Here is a 16,766-nt window from a genome sequence, read left to right as displayed (position 1 = left end):
ACCGAATTGTCTTGTCATAAAATGTTAGCCCCCGGGCCTAGATTTTTAAATGTATAGGCCCTGGGGGTGTAACCCGGGGGGCTGACACTGGGGTAGCAGGAAATTTTTGCTATTAATTTGGCTCGACGAACATTTTGCACCTCACGAATATTTCCCGCTATATATTACGCTACTGCATTACATGTACTGTATAAATTTAAGCCGTCAGAATGACTATTTTATTTTTGCATGGCTAATAAAGTGCACAAAATTCAATAATACTAAAATGAGAGGCACACACACACACAGTGACACACACAGGCACACACGGACTACTGGAGTGTTCATCTTCTTGAGCAGTGCTCACAGGTAGGCAGGAGAGGGTGGTTGAGGAATCCACACACACTGCACTGCCATCGGACACCTGCAATACAGGGGAGAGGGGTAGTATGCTTAATTATTTATATACGAGGCTGGAGTGGTGGGTATATAAAATGCAAATGTGAAGCTACAATACATGTAAATATTGTATCACCACGCACATAATTATCGACAAACTCTTGGAAACATAATCTAGTACCAGCATTTAAGCATTAGTGATTTGTATGCACTCCAGGTTTGATACACTCCTACTAGTCAATGGCTGCCCTCACCCTCCACGTATATACACTCACCTTCATCTGTGTACACATCTCTAGCAGTCTTCATCTCCACTGAAATGAGGGAACAAAAAAATATTGATAGACTGATGAATGGAGAGGAAGGTGTTGGTTTACTATAAGAGCATAACAAAAAAGAAGCCCTTAGCTAAGCTAGTAATACTATTTTTAGCTGCTCACCTTGTGATTTCCACATGGCAATTTTCTTTTTCTTCTCGTTAATATCAATCCTTATAGTTGTGATGAGGTCCTGTGTGTTGGCCAGAGAATCTCGCTGTGGTGTGTGGGTGGGGGGGGGGGGGCACACGGTTTAGGCAGGCATCATTTCATAGCAAATACTCACCCTTAGCTAACATGTACGATAGGCTTTTGGGAAACAACTTATTGATCAGCTGCTAACAAACACAAATGCCTTATGGGGCATGCACAACCTACGTAGGTATCTAGTAAATCAAGAGTATTAGTATAAGGAATGATTTGCAAACAATGAAGTAAAGAAATCGGGCTAGTGTGGTAACATATGTGTGACTAGCCCTCACCGTGGATCCCTCTATGGAGACCTTGAGCCTCAAGTCTGACAGTTCCTCCTTTGTGTGTTGAGTCTCATCTTTCAGTTTGCTTAGCTCACCCACATGGAAGTCTCTTAGCTAATGAGGGAAGGAGGGGGGGAGGGGTCAAACAGTGGTGATATACGCAGACACACACACAAGATTAATACATACAGGAGAGAGCACAAGTTAATCAGTCAGCATAATCAAATTCTCTTTTTAGTGTTTACCTTTTGAATGTCCTCGACAGCCTCTTTCTGTGCTGTTATAAGCTCTGTGAATGTGTAAGCAAATTTTTGGGTACTGTACACGCACGGGCAAAGGAGTACCATCAAAACTACACAATATACACTCAATACCTAACTTAGATTTAATGCAGTATGCACATACCCACTAACGAGGTTGTCCTCGCCCCATCATCAAAGAAAACAGGAGCCTCGGTTCCAGAAGTCCGATGCCTCGTTCTTGGAGAGGAGGGTGGTCTATGTGGCGTCCCTTCCCTCTCCCACTGTGTGTCTACAGAGCTATCAGAATGCTGTGCTCTGTAGTGATCGTGAGAGGGGGTGGTGTTTGGGGGGTAGCTAGTGTGAGTGCGAAGAGTAGGGTTATTGGAGGTGGGGTCGTTGGTGTGGTTAGGATAGGCCATAGTGTATCTGTCCTGTGGAGAGATAGGTTCACCGTAGTCTGTGACTGAGTTCTTCAACTGTTCATAACACTCCTCAACACTGCCACTCTGTGAAGAAAGGGAGACATATATGCGGCTTAAACCATGTGGAGATAGGCAGGGTGCCATACAGCAGCGGGGACACCCCCCTTGGCTTAAATTCCTCCCTGGGCCCTCCTCCTAAAAGTTGCATTCTGCTAGTTGTATATGACAAAACCCACCAAAATTCACCTAACAAACATTTCCATGGGAGGGACATGCCCTTGGGTTCCCCTAGCCGGTGACACACTCCGCATGCCTTTAATATTTCCCCCTCTAATTCAACTTTATGAAACCCTGATAGGGTCCAGGTATGGCTTTTGTTTACACATTTCAGGTAGGGCTAGTTCAAAGCTTTTGTAAACACCATCTATAGCTGGCTAGCACTTATAGATAACAACATGAATCCATCTAAGTATCTTACCTTCGAGAGAAAATGTCTAATGACTGTCTCTGAGACGTATGGTAGTCTCTTACACAGCTCTCTCACTGCTTCCTCCGACATGTACGGCACTCCTGCACTGGGATCAGCCACTGTGCACATAGATCTTCTCCCTTTTAACTTGTGCAGGGACTAGCTAGCTAGCTTCACTGTACTGTTCATGTGATATAAACTTCTGAAACACTAAAGTTAGGTTCAAAGGTGAATAAAAAAAGAAACCCTAGTTGTGTTTGGTAAAGATCGTCACGGCACATAGTCGCATCCAGCATGGCTAGACGGTTACCTCCTCTCCCCACTATTGCAGACATTATCAGACTCTATGGACTCTCTGCACGCTCCCAGCTCAGTCAGAACTTCCTACTCGACCTTAACATCACTGGTGAATTATTCTAGCAGCCATAACTGCATGCAGATCGCAAAATTTAGCGTCCGAAATGAGCATTTCGCTACATTCACTGCATGTATATTGTCAAAAATTCCAGAGCGTTTGGTTCGAGTGGCAGGTGGTGACCTGTCGTCATGCTGTGTGTGTGAGGTGGGCCCCGGCCCCGGGTCTCTGACACGCTCCATCCTCAACGCTGGTGCTGCACATCTCATTGCAGTGGAGAGGGACAGACGATTTTTACCTTCATTGGAGGTGAGGAAATGGATATAATTATATTATTGGTATAATTACCTGCATGGAATTTTTCTCCAGCATGATTTAACAGTCAATAATCTTTGCAAATGATTCAGTATACACCAACTCCTTTTACACAGCTAGTACGACACTGGACAATGTTTACCAGCTTTTAAACTGTACTCTACTGTGCAGCTGTTAAGTGAGGCAAGTGAGGATCGCCTCAAAGTGGTGTATGGAGATGCTCTGGACTTCAACATTGAGGAGAGCTGTGCATCGTTTGTGGAGGGCAAGTCCTGGGAGGGGGGTGAGTAATGGTGGGGTAATGGTGTGGTTCAGTTGCAGCTAGAGCATTGTAGTGGTATAAGGGAATAGTGTGAGCATTGTATAGGGATAGTTTTGAGTGTTCTCAATAGAGAGGTGGTCTCTTTAGGGAGGTCAATAGTGTGAGCATTGTAGGGACAGTTCTGAGTGGTCTCAATAGAGAGGTATCTCTTTAGGGAGGTCAATAGTGTGAGCATTGTAAGGACAGTTCTGAGTGTTCTCAATAGAGAGGTGGTCAATAGTGTGAGCAACAAAATGTTTATTGGGGTCAGTCCTCAACAGTACTGATTATTTCACCCACAGATCCGCCTAATTTCCATCTAATGGGTAACCTACCTTTCAACGTGTCCATCCCTCTCCTCCTGAAGTGGCTCTCTCTAATGGCCACCAGAACAGGTCCCTTCAGCCTCGGTCGCACACAACTCACACTCACCTTCCAGAAAGAAGTCGCAGAGGTACGTGTAATTTCATGATCAGTATATTAACTTGTAAATGTATTAAGTCTTACATATAATTCTTTTAAATGGCATGATTAACACAAAATGCTACCGTATTACTAGAATATTTTGCTGGTGAAAAACCTTTGCGAATGAGCCAAATCAACAGAAAATTTGACCCTTTGCGATCTAACTATTGCGTTCTGGCAAGGATCGTGGGCATTTACTAGTAGGTTTTGCGATTTTTATTGTTGCGAATTAATCATCCCTCGCAAAGTTCGCATATGTTTGATGCTCGCAAAACATTGTAGTAATACGGTATTTGAAATAGCTCGATCGCTTTCCAAACCATCCCTAACCCTGTACCCCTCCCCTCCCACACGCACTGTAGAGGATCATGGCTCCACCCAACGACCCCCAGCGAAGCAGACTCTCTGTGATGACCCAACACCTCTGTCACGTCAAGTGGGGCTTCAAGATTCGTGGGAAAGCGTTCACACCACCACCAAAGGTTATAGCGTATACTCAGAGTACAGCTTACACGTTGAGTGGCAATGGTACACTCATTTTGATGCAAGCTGTTTTCTGTATATTTTAAGTGAATCCCATCATATACACACATGTACGTATTTTTTTGGAACCTCCTTACACATTAATAGCTGATTATGTATAGTTCCTAATGCTCCCCTCTCTCTTGTAGGTGGATGCGGTGGTGTTGAAGCTGACCCCCCTAGTGACTCCTCGGATAACTGTCGACTACTCCACTCTAGAGAAGGTGGTCAAAGCTCTCTTCCAGTATCGACGCAAGTACATTAGGAGGGGAGCAACGTGAGTCAGTACTATGATTATCATCAGTGCTTATATATACTACTCTCTAGACTGGATGCACTGCATTTATGTAATTCTAGCCAATTAATAGGTTCTCACAATGGTTCTTTAGGTCTTTATCTCTAGCAGTATTAATAGTAATCAATGGTTCGTGATCGGGGACTCCTTAATTTCAGCTACCATTTACTTGAATTCCATGGATATGAAAGCTTATAGACAGCTATAGGTTCAATGACTGCCAAGCCTCAGTCTACAATTATCATCAATTTGTGTACTATTAATTGTACAGGTTGCTATTCCCGGAGGAGAAGGGTGGTCAGACCAAGGCACAGAGAGAGGGGCTAGTGGAGGAGTTGTTTAGACTCAGTGGTGTGGAGGAGACACTGAGACCACAGGCACTCACTATAGAGCAGTTTGGGGCACTGACTTCAGCTTATAGTCAGCTAGTGAACACTGACAATGTAGCATCATTATGACACTGCATGTGCATGCAGCACACGTCATCATGCATCTGAATTACAATGCAAATTATCAAAACTGCAAATCGGATTGAGATAATAATACCAGCTATCCTATTCACAAAATCACTATAACAATTAATTAAGTGATACCTAAACTCAATAACGTTAGGTTGGGAGGAGACCAGTCATGTCCATTATCATCTGGAGAATGAAGGGGAAGCAGTACGTATATATAAAGAACAGTAAAATGTACGTAACTAGGAACCAGTTACATGTATTGCCCTAAAATTGTTGTTGCTATACAATTATTATAATTGTATGAAAATAAAATCTGGCCTAATTAACGAATTGAAAACACCACCCTCAGCTGAAAGCCTTTTATATATAGATGCAAATCCCCATACTGTGTAAACAGAGTGTAAATATTATGACCACACACGCACACACAACACCCACACATGCCCACACACACCTTGTACAGTGCATGTGTAGAGGTTGTGGCGTTGTGCAGGCTCAAAGTTGGACATTGCACTCATGCATATCCTCCCACACCATGCATGCAGGTTAATTGGGATGGCATCTCTGTGACTGGACACCTTTAGGATGGCCCTCACCATGCAGTGTAGGGTGTGGTCAGTGTATAGTGATGTCTCAGGAGTAGGGGATGGTTGGTGGCCGCGAAGGTCTACCACATCACGTCCGTCCTAGCTCATCACCTGTAGTGGAGAGGCCGGGGGTTCAACACTTATCAGTACAAAGACATATACAATGCACATAATTACATTATACACAAAAACAATTACACTAAGCTACTGACACCACCAACCTTTTATGCATGGCCATACATTCTTGTGTAAAGCTTTGTTGCTATGTAATGGCCACCAATTATAAGGTTTTGAAACCATAGTTATTAAAGATGCACATCCTAACCATAGTTTGCTATAATATATCAATAGCTATGGCCGAGAGACAAGACCATAAAGAAGAGTACGTATTTAGAAATGTTCAACTCTTCAAGAATGCTACCCTTGGTACTGGCTCCTACGGGGCAGTGTGTAAAGCCAAGTGTGACCAGCTACTCTGTGCTGCCAAGCTACTCTATCCAGTGCTCTTGCAGATGACTGTTCCCGATTTTGGTAAAGAACATAGACACCCGTTTAGAAGATTCGAAACAGAGTGTGCATTTCTGAGTCGTATCAACCATCCCAACATTGTGCAGTACTTGGGGACCTATCGCGATCCCGATACAAATGCACCAGTTCTTCTCATGGAGCTCATGGACGAGAGTCTGACACACTTCCTGGAGTCATCACCTGGAGACATTCCCTACCACATCCAAGTCAACGTCTCCTATGACATAGCTCAAGCACTTGCCTTTCTCCACTCTAATGGGATCATACATCGCGACCTCACCAGCAACAATGTTCTACTGATTGCAGGCACTCGAGCCAAGGTCACCGATTTCGGAATGTCCAAATTCAGGGACATAAACGTCACCCGACTAGCTACAATGACCACATGCCCGGGAACACCAGCCTTCATGTCTCCCGAGGCATTAAATGAACCACCAGTGTACACAGAGAAACTAGACAACTTCTCATTTGGTGTGCTTCTAGTTCAGACCGCAACTCGACAGTTTCCAAAGCCAACAGATCGATTTATAACAAGAGAACTGGTTGATCCACGATTTCCGAACCAAGCAATTCAAGCCAATGTTCCAGTGCCTGAGATAGAGAGAAGACAAGCTCACATGAGCCTGATTGAGCCCACTCATCCTCTGTTTCCGATTGCTCGTAACTGCCTCAAAGACAGAGATGTTGAACGACCATCTTCCCAACAGCTATGCCAAACACTAGATGCTCTCAAGAGGACACCACAGTACCAGGAAAGCTCCCAACAAGATCTGCACCAGATGCTCAGAGAGAAAGATGAGCAACTACAAGTAAATCAAGAGATTATAACAGAAAATCAAAAAACAATAACACAAAACAATGAGCAGTTACATACAAAAGACATGCAAAATCATCAACTCACTACAAGACTAGGCCGGGCAACAGAAGAAAACCAAATTCTTCAACAAGACAGAGTAACCATTCAACAGGAGGCTGAAGCCAGGGAGAGACAGCTGAGGAGACTAAATCAAGAGTTGCAATCAAGTGAGGAGAACACTGCTGCCCTCCAACAAGCCATCGATCAACGAGACAGAGAAGTCACTCAACTGAGACAAACGTTGGCAAGCAAGAACGAGGAAATTCACGACCTATCAACTCGAATGCACCAAGTCACACTGCAAGATGAGCAAGCTACACCAATGAAACCACCTGAGCCACCTGTTTGTATTGGGTATGGATCATCAGCCGTGATTGGAGACAAGGCATACTTTAATACCAGAGGAGGGACGCGCGTCATACTTTGTAATAGATAAATGATGAATATAATTATGTTATAGTTATTGACTGGTTGACTAGTAATTATGGCTTATAAACAACCAATGCCGAGGGCACAGCCCGAGGCTGAGGTTGTTTATAAACCATAATTACTAGGCAACCAGTCAACAACTGATTTATTTACTGCAAAAACAGCAAAACAGTCATTTGAACATCAGTGGAGACAGTCAAACTTGCTCTCACAGCCTCAGAATTATGCAGTTAGAACAGTTACAGGCATAGAACTAGCAGTACTACTGTGGAGCTACATGAGCTAGCTAGCTAGGTTCAGCTAGCTGGAAGCCATGCATAAACTTTGACCAGACCCGCCCACCACTAAATGCAGCTGTGAGGTTTGTACGTACATGTAGGTAGCTAGCCTAGCTACGTACCTACCTGTACTGTAGCTCTGAACTAGTCTGTTATTGTCAACAACACCACAGTCTACTTGTAATCCTCTACTTCTGAGCCACAGCCTTGACTACTGAGAAAGCACAGAGCAAGAATTTGACTACAGGCTTCAGCTAGCTCAGTTCAATACTGTCAAGCTTACACAACATTTTTGAATTTTTTTATTGTGTGCAATGTACCAAATTTTGTCAAGATGCATCATATCAATTCAAATCTGCTGAGGAAGTAGATTGTAAGAATAGTGCCTGGGGGAAGTAATTATGTTATAGTTATAACACGGGCACAAGGGATGTATGGAATATATTGCACTGAAGCACGAGGGCGCCAGCCCCGAGGGCTGAGTGCAATATATGCCATGCAGCCCGAGTGCACGTGTTATAACTAGTTTATATCCCGAGGGCATAGCAACATAACACTGTCCTAGTAACACAATATAAACAGCACAAAAAAAGACAGAGACAACTCTAGACACAGCTCCATCTCTTCTCTCTTCTAGACGCCAGTATCTGCAGCGTATAAGATTGGCATGACCGACGAATGGCTTGACACAAAATTGTTGGAGTTTTAACTGAAATCTGCAAAACAGCCCCACCCCACTTCTGGTGCTGCAAAACAGCCCCGCCCCACTTACTGCTGCAAAGAAACAGCCCCACCCCACTACTCAGTGAATACTAGCTGCTGGTCTACGCTCGGCCTCATAACCAAGCCAAGAAAGCTCGCTTCTACACTGCTGCAAAACAGCTCATGCCCCCAGCAAAAAGAGCCACTTCTAGTGCTACGGTGAAGCAGAATTGACATGCATCACGATGTCGAGGACTAGGTCGATCTAGGAACACAGAATCTTCCACAAAATAAATCTTGGACAATTTTAAAACCTGCACGGTTGCAAGAAGAAACTCCAGCAGTGCTGAACATTCATTCCTGCATGGCTGGACATACTTTGATACTTGTTATTTCTCATGCGTATTAATTTAATTTTAATTTAATTGTCTGTCTAAATGCCAGAGGGGCGTTTTGTGGTCAGTGCAATATGACTTTGCGGTCAGTGCAATATGACTTTCAGCAGTGCAATATGCTTCATATTGCACTTGGCAACAACGTAGCAACGGGATATAAATAATATAATTACTGGACATCACCTAGGATACGGACTGAATCAGTAAATAAAAACTAATAAAGGGATCCTAGCAGATCCTTTTTTAGTCATGTCAGCACTTTCTTTCTGCCAAGTCAGCAGTAATTTTGTTTGCGTGTAGTGAATAATGAATATAGATTGCGGGCGTGTGGGAAGATGGAGCTGGAGGGCAATGGAAAAAGACCAAGGCATGTTTCCAGTCCTACTTTGCTAACACCTACAAGGCCTCAGAAGAAAAGAATTCCTCTTCGAACATTAGCCTCTCAGGCTCAGCAGTGTTCAGAGCAAAAGCTTGCTATTGACCAAGGTGCAAATCAACCAGCAGCTGTGGCCACAAGTGTTGACAGGGGAATCCAGATAGCTGCAGCCAAAAAACTTAAAGAATTACATATTCGTCATTGGTCTGATTTAGAAACAAAGGTTCTTGTCGAGTATATTATTTTGAGTGGAAAATGTACATGGCCTACTCATAAGATAGCTGAATACTGGGAAACTGTGGCAGGGTACGTGAAAAACAAATCAAGCACTACATGGATTCGCTCAGGTATTCACTTTATTTATAAAGCACACTTGACAATGCATATCTTAACGCTGTGTTGTATAGGCACGTCATGCCGTTCCAAAGTTCTGAAGCTAATTAAGAAGTTTCCACAACCGGCTGATGCAGCTTTCTCTTGCAAGACCAAGCCGTGATCATGAACCAACAGTTGTCGTTACTAAAGATGTTGGCATTCAGTGTGACATCAGACAGAAAGATACTATTTGTATAGAGGTACAAACAACCACTTCTTACGGCAGAGACTTGCCAAATGCCGATAAAGAGACGGAGACTGCATGATGACCAAACCATTGATATGGATTCGATACCTAAGTTATTTTCAAAACATTGCAAAGAAATAGGTTTGGATGTACCAAATAACTTTCTCAAACTCTCAGCTTCTGCCATGATCAATCTACGCGAAAATAATCGCGAAAATACTGTGTACAATCTTGTCCTTGGCATTGGAACAATGAGAGAAGACGGGAGTGACTCTTGCTTCCCTGTAAAGCGAATGCCAATGGGCTTAGTAGAGTATGCAGCAAGTTTTTTCTCCGTAAAAGATCATAATAAGGTTATCATGAAAAATGTATATACCGATATAATTATATGCATGTATAGCTATATAATTGTATAGCTGCAATAATTATTTTATTTGCACACAGGTTATATCATGTCCAGTCGACTATAGGTCATGGCTTCAAACCATGTATAGCCATTACGGTCAGCAATGGGCTAAGTTGCACCATGGCCCTTATTGGAGCACATCCAATGTACACGACAATAGTACTGGACGGCAACGAATAATCGAGCAGGTTGCATGTTATTTTCATGCACATAATTATGTAAACCATGTTCAGCTGCATTTGTGACCAACCCTGCATGACATGTAATTATTGTACATGCTATTTTCTTTTCAGACTTCTATATCAATATAATTATATTCATGCATGCAGGCGCTGGTGAACATCCCAGCAATTTCTGAGCGAAGCTTGCGTAAAGATATTTCTGAAACCAATATAACTTTGGATGCATCAATTCAGGTATTATAATTACTATTATTATTTACCAGTGTGTAATTCATAACTATATACATGCACTATTGTAATTTTATAGCAATCAGTGCTTGATCAAGCTGCAAGTGTGCATCCGGACGCATGGTGGTGGATTAAAACTGACGGGGTTGATATAGTTTGTGGATTAGGAGAATCAATGAGAGGTGAATGGTCTGGGGATATTGACTTGAATGATGGCAGTTTAAAGATCATGTATGACGAACATCAGAAGTTACTAAAATTTAACGATGACATGGGAATAGTTCAAAGTTGCTATATAACTGAACTGAAAGAAGTTGATGAGCTCCTTCTCAAAGATCTAATACACATCACAAAATGTAAGAATAAATATAGAAAATGCATGTGATGACACTTCTATATAATTATACCATGTTCCGTAGGTCTTCAAAACGTGTCTAAGGATTACTCAGAAAAGCAAGCTGCTAAACATCATGTAGAAAACGAACTTATGAAACTCGCTTGGGACACACAGGAACTTTGTTCTATCAATGAAACTGGACGACAGTTACGAGTAGAGAGTACAGTTTTGCAGGAAAAGCTACAAGATAATGATTACGATATTGTCGTTGATAATTTTCCTAGACAGCTTGAAGAGTTCAAGATGAAATTAAAAGCTTTTTTCAGAAGAAGTATTAAGTATAGACGACAAGTTGCCACTCATGCTCTGGTTGTAATGATTAGTCCTGAGCACAGAGAGCTAAGAAGCCATATGCTTTACCTGTTCAATGCTTTCATGTAACACGCTAAAGGATGAAAAAGTACGTTCAATTATTGATGATGTTATAGAACAGATGGCAAAGAAAGGCATGAAGGTTGCTGGTAAGTGGTGTTAGGGTGTGTCTCATAATTATATAGTTCCGAGAAATACTGCTGTATTATACACTAACATGCATAATGCAGGTGTTGTTACTGATGGGGAGTGGAACACTTTGAGATCCAAAGGTTGTACGAGGCCTCTAAGTATTTTCGAAATTCGATCAGACGTGAGAAATAAGTATAGCAGGACTAGCATTGGAACTTTGACAAATAATTATGTTGACTCCAAAAGGTATGCAGGGTCTTACATGCAATAATAATGTTGGTTGTAATGTTGTGTGCATAATTATACACACGTCAGTATCCTCCAGTGGTGAAGTTACAGCATTGCACAGAAATTCTCCTGTCAGTGAGACCACATTGAGAGAAATTGCAGTATATATATGGATGGAAGAAGGGTGTACAATGAAAGATGTGGTTGCACGCCTTCGACCAAAAACTGTACCGCCGGGGTATTCCACTACAGAGTGGAAAGAAGGTTTGTTCTTATAGATCCAGGCATGTGTACTGTATGTATAGAGTAGGAGTATAATTATAATGAGTCACCTAAACTAATTTGCTACTATACTCTTGGCTATACTTTGTCTTTTAGCACATGCATGCATGGGCACTCTATATAGTCATGACATCACAAATGTGACGTAACTATTACTATTATTACAATTGTAGTAACTATTTTTGAGTATTATAATGTGCACTTCTTGCAACAGGCAAAGAGGAACTCCTAGACGATAAAATGCGATCAATTTTAGCCCAGTTTGAGTATTCTAAACGAATCAAAGAATATGTAGGACAAGGAATCCCCTTCAATTGTCATTTGATTGTTCCTGAGGTTCACAAGCACATAGGTCATGTAATTTGCCATAGAGAAGATGGAGCTCACCTACTAAAGGTAATACCATGACTTTTATTAAAGTGTATATAATAAATTACATCTCGGAAAATTATATACAGAGGATGGCGACATGCTTACGGCAGGGTAAAGTAAAGGGAGTGAGATTAGAACGGTTCTTAGAAGCTCTCTATGACCCTAGTACAAGGCTAACATATCCGGCAATTACAGGAGTTCGAAAGCAGTCTGTTATCGATGCAGAACGTTTATTTGGTAAAGATGTATTGGAATTCATGGAGAGAAAAAATTATGAGGCAGAGGCAAAATATATTCGGGTAATTCGAAACTGGAGAAGAGCAATAGATGAAAGGGGTCTAACAGAGGAAACTCGACAAACATATTTGCAAGATGTCAAAGATTTCATCAACGAAGACCTAATTCCTTGGTTCTCCGCAACAGATCCCACTGCAGACTATAGTACAATTGAAATTAATAGGTAAGGCAAGGCATTAATTTATAAATTCTGTAATTAAGATGCTGTTCACTTTTGCATTTCAGACGAATTGACCGAATTAAAGGTTTCACTAGAGAAACATTAATTGGCCTGACAGCAAATATTGAGACCAGACAATGGCGATATCTATTCAATCTGGCACAGAAGATTGCCCCTGAGCACCCGCGCTCTTCGTCATCTGATGATGTAGAGTGCTTTTTTAGTATTCTCAGAAACTGTGTTGGAGAAAATGTTACAATGAAGCAGGTACACCAAATCTATACCAACGCCAGCACGCATAATTATATTATGTACATAATAATTATAATAATTATATAGGTATACTATGGATGGAGGAAAGTTTGTATAGAGTTTACAAAAAGAATGGACCCTGACCTTCTCTTCTATTATTTTACAAGTAATAGTCGATATTATGAAGAAGAATTGCCGAGCTTTAATGCACCTATCGTAAAAGCTAAGGAACCCCTCCGAGCTCCAAGACGGGAACAACTCGCACTAAGCAATGGTTGTCGAATAGCAACTCTTCCTGTTAGAAATAGTCTAAGTGTTAGAGCCACCTTTCACAATATCGCCATCAACCTACCACCCTTACCTAATCAATGTACACCATCTCAAATATCAAATGAACATTCATATGGACAGCAAGAATAATAAAACACAATACTATACATAAAATTAATAATATAGTGATTAATGTTTGCGTATCATGTTATACTTTTACATCTTTTTGCTCTGAAATTTGTGTACAATGTCACCCCATCTTCCTCTTTTTATAATCTTTATTCCACAATACCAACCCGGAGATTGCCAGTGCAATAAAAATTTTGTCCAATCTAGTTTAACTAAAACAATTTTGTCTTCGTGCATCGCTCGGTGGACACTCTCCAATACTTCTCTAACGAGGTATCCTATACGATTCCATTTTGAGTCAAGAAAAACTTGAACTGCTATGGCACGTGAGTCGTACCGATTCAATGCCTCGTGTAGCACTCTTACTTCAATGGGTACCGGGTATGCCTTTGCTGTGTAATCTATTCACTTCAGCCATGCAGATGCGTTTGGTACTGCTCCTCTTTTGCAGATCCAATACATTTAAACACAACGCCTTCTTGGTCATTGACATCATCAATACCTTGGTGATCGACATCATCAGCAGCAGCTGTACTATTTGTTGTAGACATTGATGGTGGTATATCTGGTGGTAGAAGATTCCAATTCCAAACAACAAACACTTTGTTGTCGAAAGTGTTGAGCTCTAGCTCTACATTTGACTTCATAAATTCATCCATAGGAATAAAAAAACTATTCTTACAGCCAGTGCACACTGATATCATAGTGTTCACCTTCACTAGCTCAGAAGTTTCTCGAATAAATCCATCATAGCTAGTCATGCTGTCGTCCTTTGCGTACTTAACGTGGGTAAATTTAACTTCTAGGACTGGAAAACTAGGCACAGTATAGCCAATTACCTCTCCTCGGGTATGTATAAACAGAAGAGTATGATCATCAAGGTCCTCTCCGCAACTCTGACAAAGATCAGGCTCTCCAACATTAGCTGCAACTGCCATGATGCCCACTCGCGATCTCACGGGGGCTTGCTGCGTACATACGCGAGCAATCAGCAATTGAAGTTGTGTCACATGATATGTGACACTGAATGACGCGCGTTCAACCTCCTCTGCTTTAATACATACGGATCTATACAACTGTTCATGAGTTTAGCAACCATCAGTGGCACAAGGTACCACCTTGCTCTCACAAGTATTTTACTATCGTCAGTGTTGATGACATGCTCACAACTGTGGGAGGATATTCAGGCACACAACCTTATAGTAACAAACTCTACAGCTACATTAACAACAAATGGGTCGAGCACTTCCCTCCCATACCAACTGGACGGTGGGGACCTGGAGCTGTGTACGCTAACAACATCTTTGTAGTGGCTGGGGGACTACGCGATTCAAAGAATTTAACTACTGTCGAAATATTAAACACCACTAACATGCAATGGTCTATTGTTAGCTCACTACCTGTGCCAACTACTCAACCATCAACAACAATCTGTGGAGACTATGTGTACATACACCCACGAGCTGAGGATGCTCAAGAGAAGTATTCAGTGTACAAATGCTTATTAAGACAACTAACTCAGTCCCAGCCAAGCTCAGCTATATGGGAGAAGATTGCCCCGTTGCCAGTTTACTATTCCACTCTTGTTACCACCAATGGCCACCTGCTGGCAGTGGGTGGGAGGGACTCCAATAGAGATAAGACTAAGGACATATATCAGTACAACTTGACATCATGGAATATAATTATTCAAATTTCAACACCTCGATCATCATGTCCCACTGCTGCCCTCCCTGAGAACAAACTGATGGTGGTGGGTGGGGATGATACACACAGAAAATGTGAAATATTTACTTTTGTACATTAATAAGTATTTTGCATGTGCTTTATTGTGTTTTTTGTATTGTGTAAAATTTTATATGATAATTATACACTTGGTTTGTTGCTGCTTTGAGGCATAAGCACTTCCTACAACATTGGTAACTGTACGACCATTCAATATGTACCAGCTATATATATAATATATATGGTAGGTCCACATTTGTTCAACTAAACGAGCAGTAAACCCATGCAGTAAATAGCAGCATCTGATACAATATATTGAGCAACACAATGTTTGAAGGACTGTGAACGGAAGCAATCTCTGCTCATCAAACCATACCCACTGCCTCTCTTACCCACAACAAACTAACCACAATATCCCAACACACAACATTCCCCTGCAGGTACTCACCATGTCGGCCCTGATTGACCCTGAGTGACCTCTCCACCACGCCCCTGCATGTACAATGTCCATTGAGTCTCCGTTAGCTGACAATGCTCCGTATACTGGACACCTTGGCCGAGAGCTGACTCAGCACTTGTGACCTGAGCCTCTGCAGTGTGAAGGGTGTCATGATCTGCTTGGCCTGTCTCACTTGCTCCTGGTATAGTAAGCACTCAAGGCTTGTTCACTCTTTGTGGGATGTGTGTGTGTGGGGGGGGGGGGGCAGTGTAGTATAAGAACTGTGAACTATATATACTGCATGGGGAATAGAGCAACATTATTTTGGCTAAATCAAAATTTAGTTTTGTAAACTGGAAAAATGCATCTAATACATCCACTGAAATTCCAATATAAATGACTCAAGGGCAAATCAAATCACCGAGGCTCACCCTACCCTATCTAGGTTTTTTTGATTTGAGCAGAGAACTGCTCGAAAGGAATAACCAAACTGAGTAGAGACATGAGCTCCAGCAGGTTGTTCTGTAGTGGAGTCCCCGTGAGCAGGAGCCTCCTCTTAGCTTGTAGCAATACCATCACAGGATTGTGTGAGTCGATCACTGGGACAAGGTTTGAGCATGACAGGGCCAGTACAGAGATTTACTGTACAGCTAACACAAGCACTACATGCACGTACAGGCACAAAAAGATTATTACAGTCTCTGGTAAACACAGAAGCACACTATGTTTGTGAGCATATATACCTGTATTTTCATGAGGTGTGTGTATCGCAGTGAGTTCATGTTTTTGAGCATGTGTCCCTCGTCCAGTACAAGACAGTCTAGAGAGAGCTTCCTAAAGAACATCCTGTCCTCAGCCTGACCTATGCACACATTGTACATGCATGGGACACAGGGATAGACCATAACTGCATGAGGCATTGAGTAAACAGATTCAACTGTGTGCATGAGATCTATAGCAGCTGTGTAGAAATGCTCACAGCAGATGCACAGATTGTACCTACAGCTATAATACATGTAGGTCAGGTTAACACAAATGTGAACAGTCTTAAATCGGAACCATCACGGAAATTAAACAAGTACCAGAGTAGTACGATATTAAATTAGTGACAGTACATACGTTGTGAGGATGACATCAAATTTATCACAATTGGCTCATACCTAATATCTTTCTCCCTGCATGCATATTCCTATGATATGTGACCAATCTCCTCTGTTGGCTACT

General features: G+C 41.9%; 4 protein-coding genes and 1 long non-coding RNA gene across 10 annotated transcripts in view; 3 read left to right on the top strand and 2 right to left on the bottom strand.

The window, feature by feature from the left end:
• Positions 1-204: 204 nt before the first annotated feature.
• Positions 205-2,546, bottom strand: LOC135350498 (TGF-beta-activated kinase 1 and MAP3K7-binding protein 2-like). The gene is made up of 7 exons (XM_064549303.1): positions 2,314-2,546; positions 1,577-1,919; positions 1,417-1,460; positions 1,178-1,285; positions 819-912; positions 654-692; positions 205-403 (listed from the first exon to the last, which is right to left on the bottom strand). Exons 1-7 carry the CDS (start codon positions 2,431-2,433, stop codon positions 324-326), a joined length of 828 nt encoding a protein of 275 aa, XP_064405373.1. The 5' UTR covers positions 2,434-2,546; the 3' UTR covers positions 205-323.
• A 3-nt stretch (positions 2,547-2,549) lies between these two features.
• LOC135350494 (dimethyladenosine transferase 1, mitochondrial-like) lies at positions 2,550-5,105 on the top strand. Of its 2 annotated transcripts, none has more exons than XM_064549297.1 (7): positions 2,550-2,710; positions 2,814-2,968; positions 3,095-3,257; positions 3,578-3,729; positions 4,103-4,222; positions 4,412-4,539; positions 4,829-5,105. In XM_064549297.1, exons 1-7 carry the CDS (start codon positions 2,599-2,601, stop codon positions 5,013-5,015), a joined length of 1,017 nt encoding a protein of 338 aa, XP_064405367.1. In that variant the 5' UTR covers positions 2,550-2,598; the 3' UTR covers positions 5,016-5,105. The 2 variants fall into 2 exon arrangements, with proteins under 2 accessions (XP_064405367.1, XP_064405368.1); XM_064549298.1 differs by having other exon boundaries at positions 3,146-3,257; positions 4,829-5,104.
• LOC135350503 (uncharacterized) overlaps positions 5,047-16,766 on the bottom strand; it is a 74,539-nt gene continuing 62,819 nt past the window's right edge. For 2 of the 4 annotated variants that reach the window (XR_010399167.1, XR_010399168.1), the window contains exons 21-24: positions 16,286-16,404; positions 15,552-16,141; positions 5,473-5,716; positions 5,056-5,201 (exon numbers count right to left, since the gene is read on the bottom strand). This is a non-coding gene — a long non-coding RNA (uncharacterized LOC135350503). Of the gene's footprint in view, positions 5,202-5,472; positions 5,717-15,551; positions 16,142-16,285; positions 16,405-16,766 lie in introns of all 4 variants that reach the window. The other 2 variants (XR_010399169.1, XR_010399170.1) reach the window with 2 other exon arrangements.
• Positions 5,881-8,823, top strand: LOC135350487 (uncharacterized). The gene has a single exon (XM_064549291.1). The coding sequence runs from the start codon at positions 5,917-5,919 to the stop codon at positions 7,423-7,425; it is 1,509 nt and encodes a 502-aa protein (XP_064405361.1). The 5' UTR covers positions 5,881-5,916; the 3' UTR covers positions 7,426-8,823.
• On the top strand, positions 9,068-13,544 carry LOC135350489 (uncharacterized). Of its 2 annotated transcripts, XM_064549294.1 has the most exons (12): positions 9,073-9,516; positions 9,577-10,084; positions 10,176-10,325; positions 10,467-10,553; positions 10,627-10,903; positions 10,967-11,405; positions 11,487-11,634; positions 11,704-11,880; positions 12,113-12,294; positions 12,357-12,730; positions 12,793-12,994; positions 13,067-13,544. In XM_064549294.1, the coding sequence occupies exons 7-12, from the start codon at positions 11,619-11,621 to the stop codon at positions 13,397-13,399; spliced, it is 1,284 nt and encodes a 427-aa protein (XP_064405364.1). In that variant the 5' UTR covers positions 9,073-9,516; positions 9,577-10,084; positions 10,176-10,325; positions 10,467-10,553; positions 10,627-10,903; positions 10,967-11,405; positions 11,487-11,618; the 3' UTR covers positions 13,400-13,544. The 2 variants fall into 2 exon arrangements, with proteins under 2 accessions (XP_064405363.1, XP_064405364.1); XM_064549293.1 differs by having other exon boundaries at positions 9,068-9,516; positions 11,487-11,880.

The sequence above is a fragment of the Halichondria panicea genome, chromosome 16 (assembly GCF_963675165.1).
Source record: "Halichondria panicea chromosome 16, odHalPani1.1, whole genome shotgun sequence".
NCBI classification, from domain to species: Eukaryota; Metazoa; Porifera; class Demospongiae; order Suberitida; family Halichondriidae; genus Halichondria; species Halichondria panicea.
This window is presented reverse-complemented; position numbering and strand designations above follow the sequence as displayed.

What these genes read in the sequence shown, in the direction of transcription:
- LOC135350498 (XM_064549303.1), bottom strand. Translation starts at nt 2,433, where the DNA reads ATGTGCACAGTGGCTGATCCCAGTGCAGGAGTGCCGTACATGTCGGAG. An exon ending in TTAGACATTTTCTCTCGAAG is followed by an intron (nt 1,920 to 2,313) that starts GTAAGATACTTA and finishes CTTTCTTCACAG; the next exon opens with AGTGGCAGTGTTGAGGAGTG. An exon ending in TGCCATGTGGAAATCACAAG is followed by an intron (nt 693 to 818) that starts GTGAGCAGCTAA and finishes CCCTCATTTCAG; the next exon opens with TGGAGATGAAGACTGCTAGA.
- LOC135350494 (XM_064549297.1), top strand. Translation starts at nt 2,599, where the DNA reads ATGGCTAGACGGTTACCTCCTCTCCCCACTATTGCAGACATTATCAGA. An exon ending in ACTCGACCTTAACATCACTG is followed by an intron (nt 2,711 to 2,813) that starts GTGAATTATTCT and finishes CAAAAATTCCAG; the next exon opens with AGCGTTTGGTTCGAGTGGCA. An exon ending in GGGCAAGTCCTGGGAGGGGG is followed by an intron (nt 3,258 to 3,577) that starts GTGAGTAATGGT and finishes TTTCACCCACAG; the next exon opens with ATCCGCCTAATTTCCATCTA.
- LOC135350487 (XM_064549291.1), top strand. Translation starts at nt 5,917, where the DNA reads ATGCACATCCTAACCATAGTTTGCTATAATATATCAATAGCTATGGCC.
- LOC135350489 (XM_064549293.1), top strand. Translation starts at nt 11,619, where the DNA reads ATGTTGACTCCAAAAGGTATGCAGGGTCTTACATGCAATAATAATGTT. An exon ending in CACTACAGAGTGGAAAGAAG is followed by an intron (nt 11,881 to 12,112) that starts GTTTGTTCTTAT and finishes TTCTTGCAACAG; the next exon opens with GCAAAGAGGAACTCCTAGAC. An exon ending in ATGGAGCTCACCTACTAAAG is followed by an intron (nt 12,295 to 12,356) that starts GTAATACCATGA and finishes AATTATATACAG; the next exon opens with AGGATGGCGACATGCTTACG.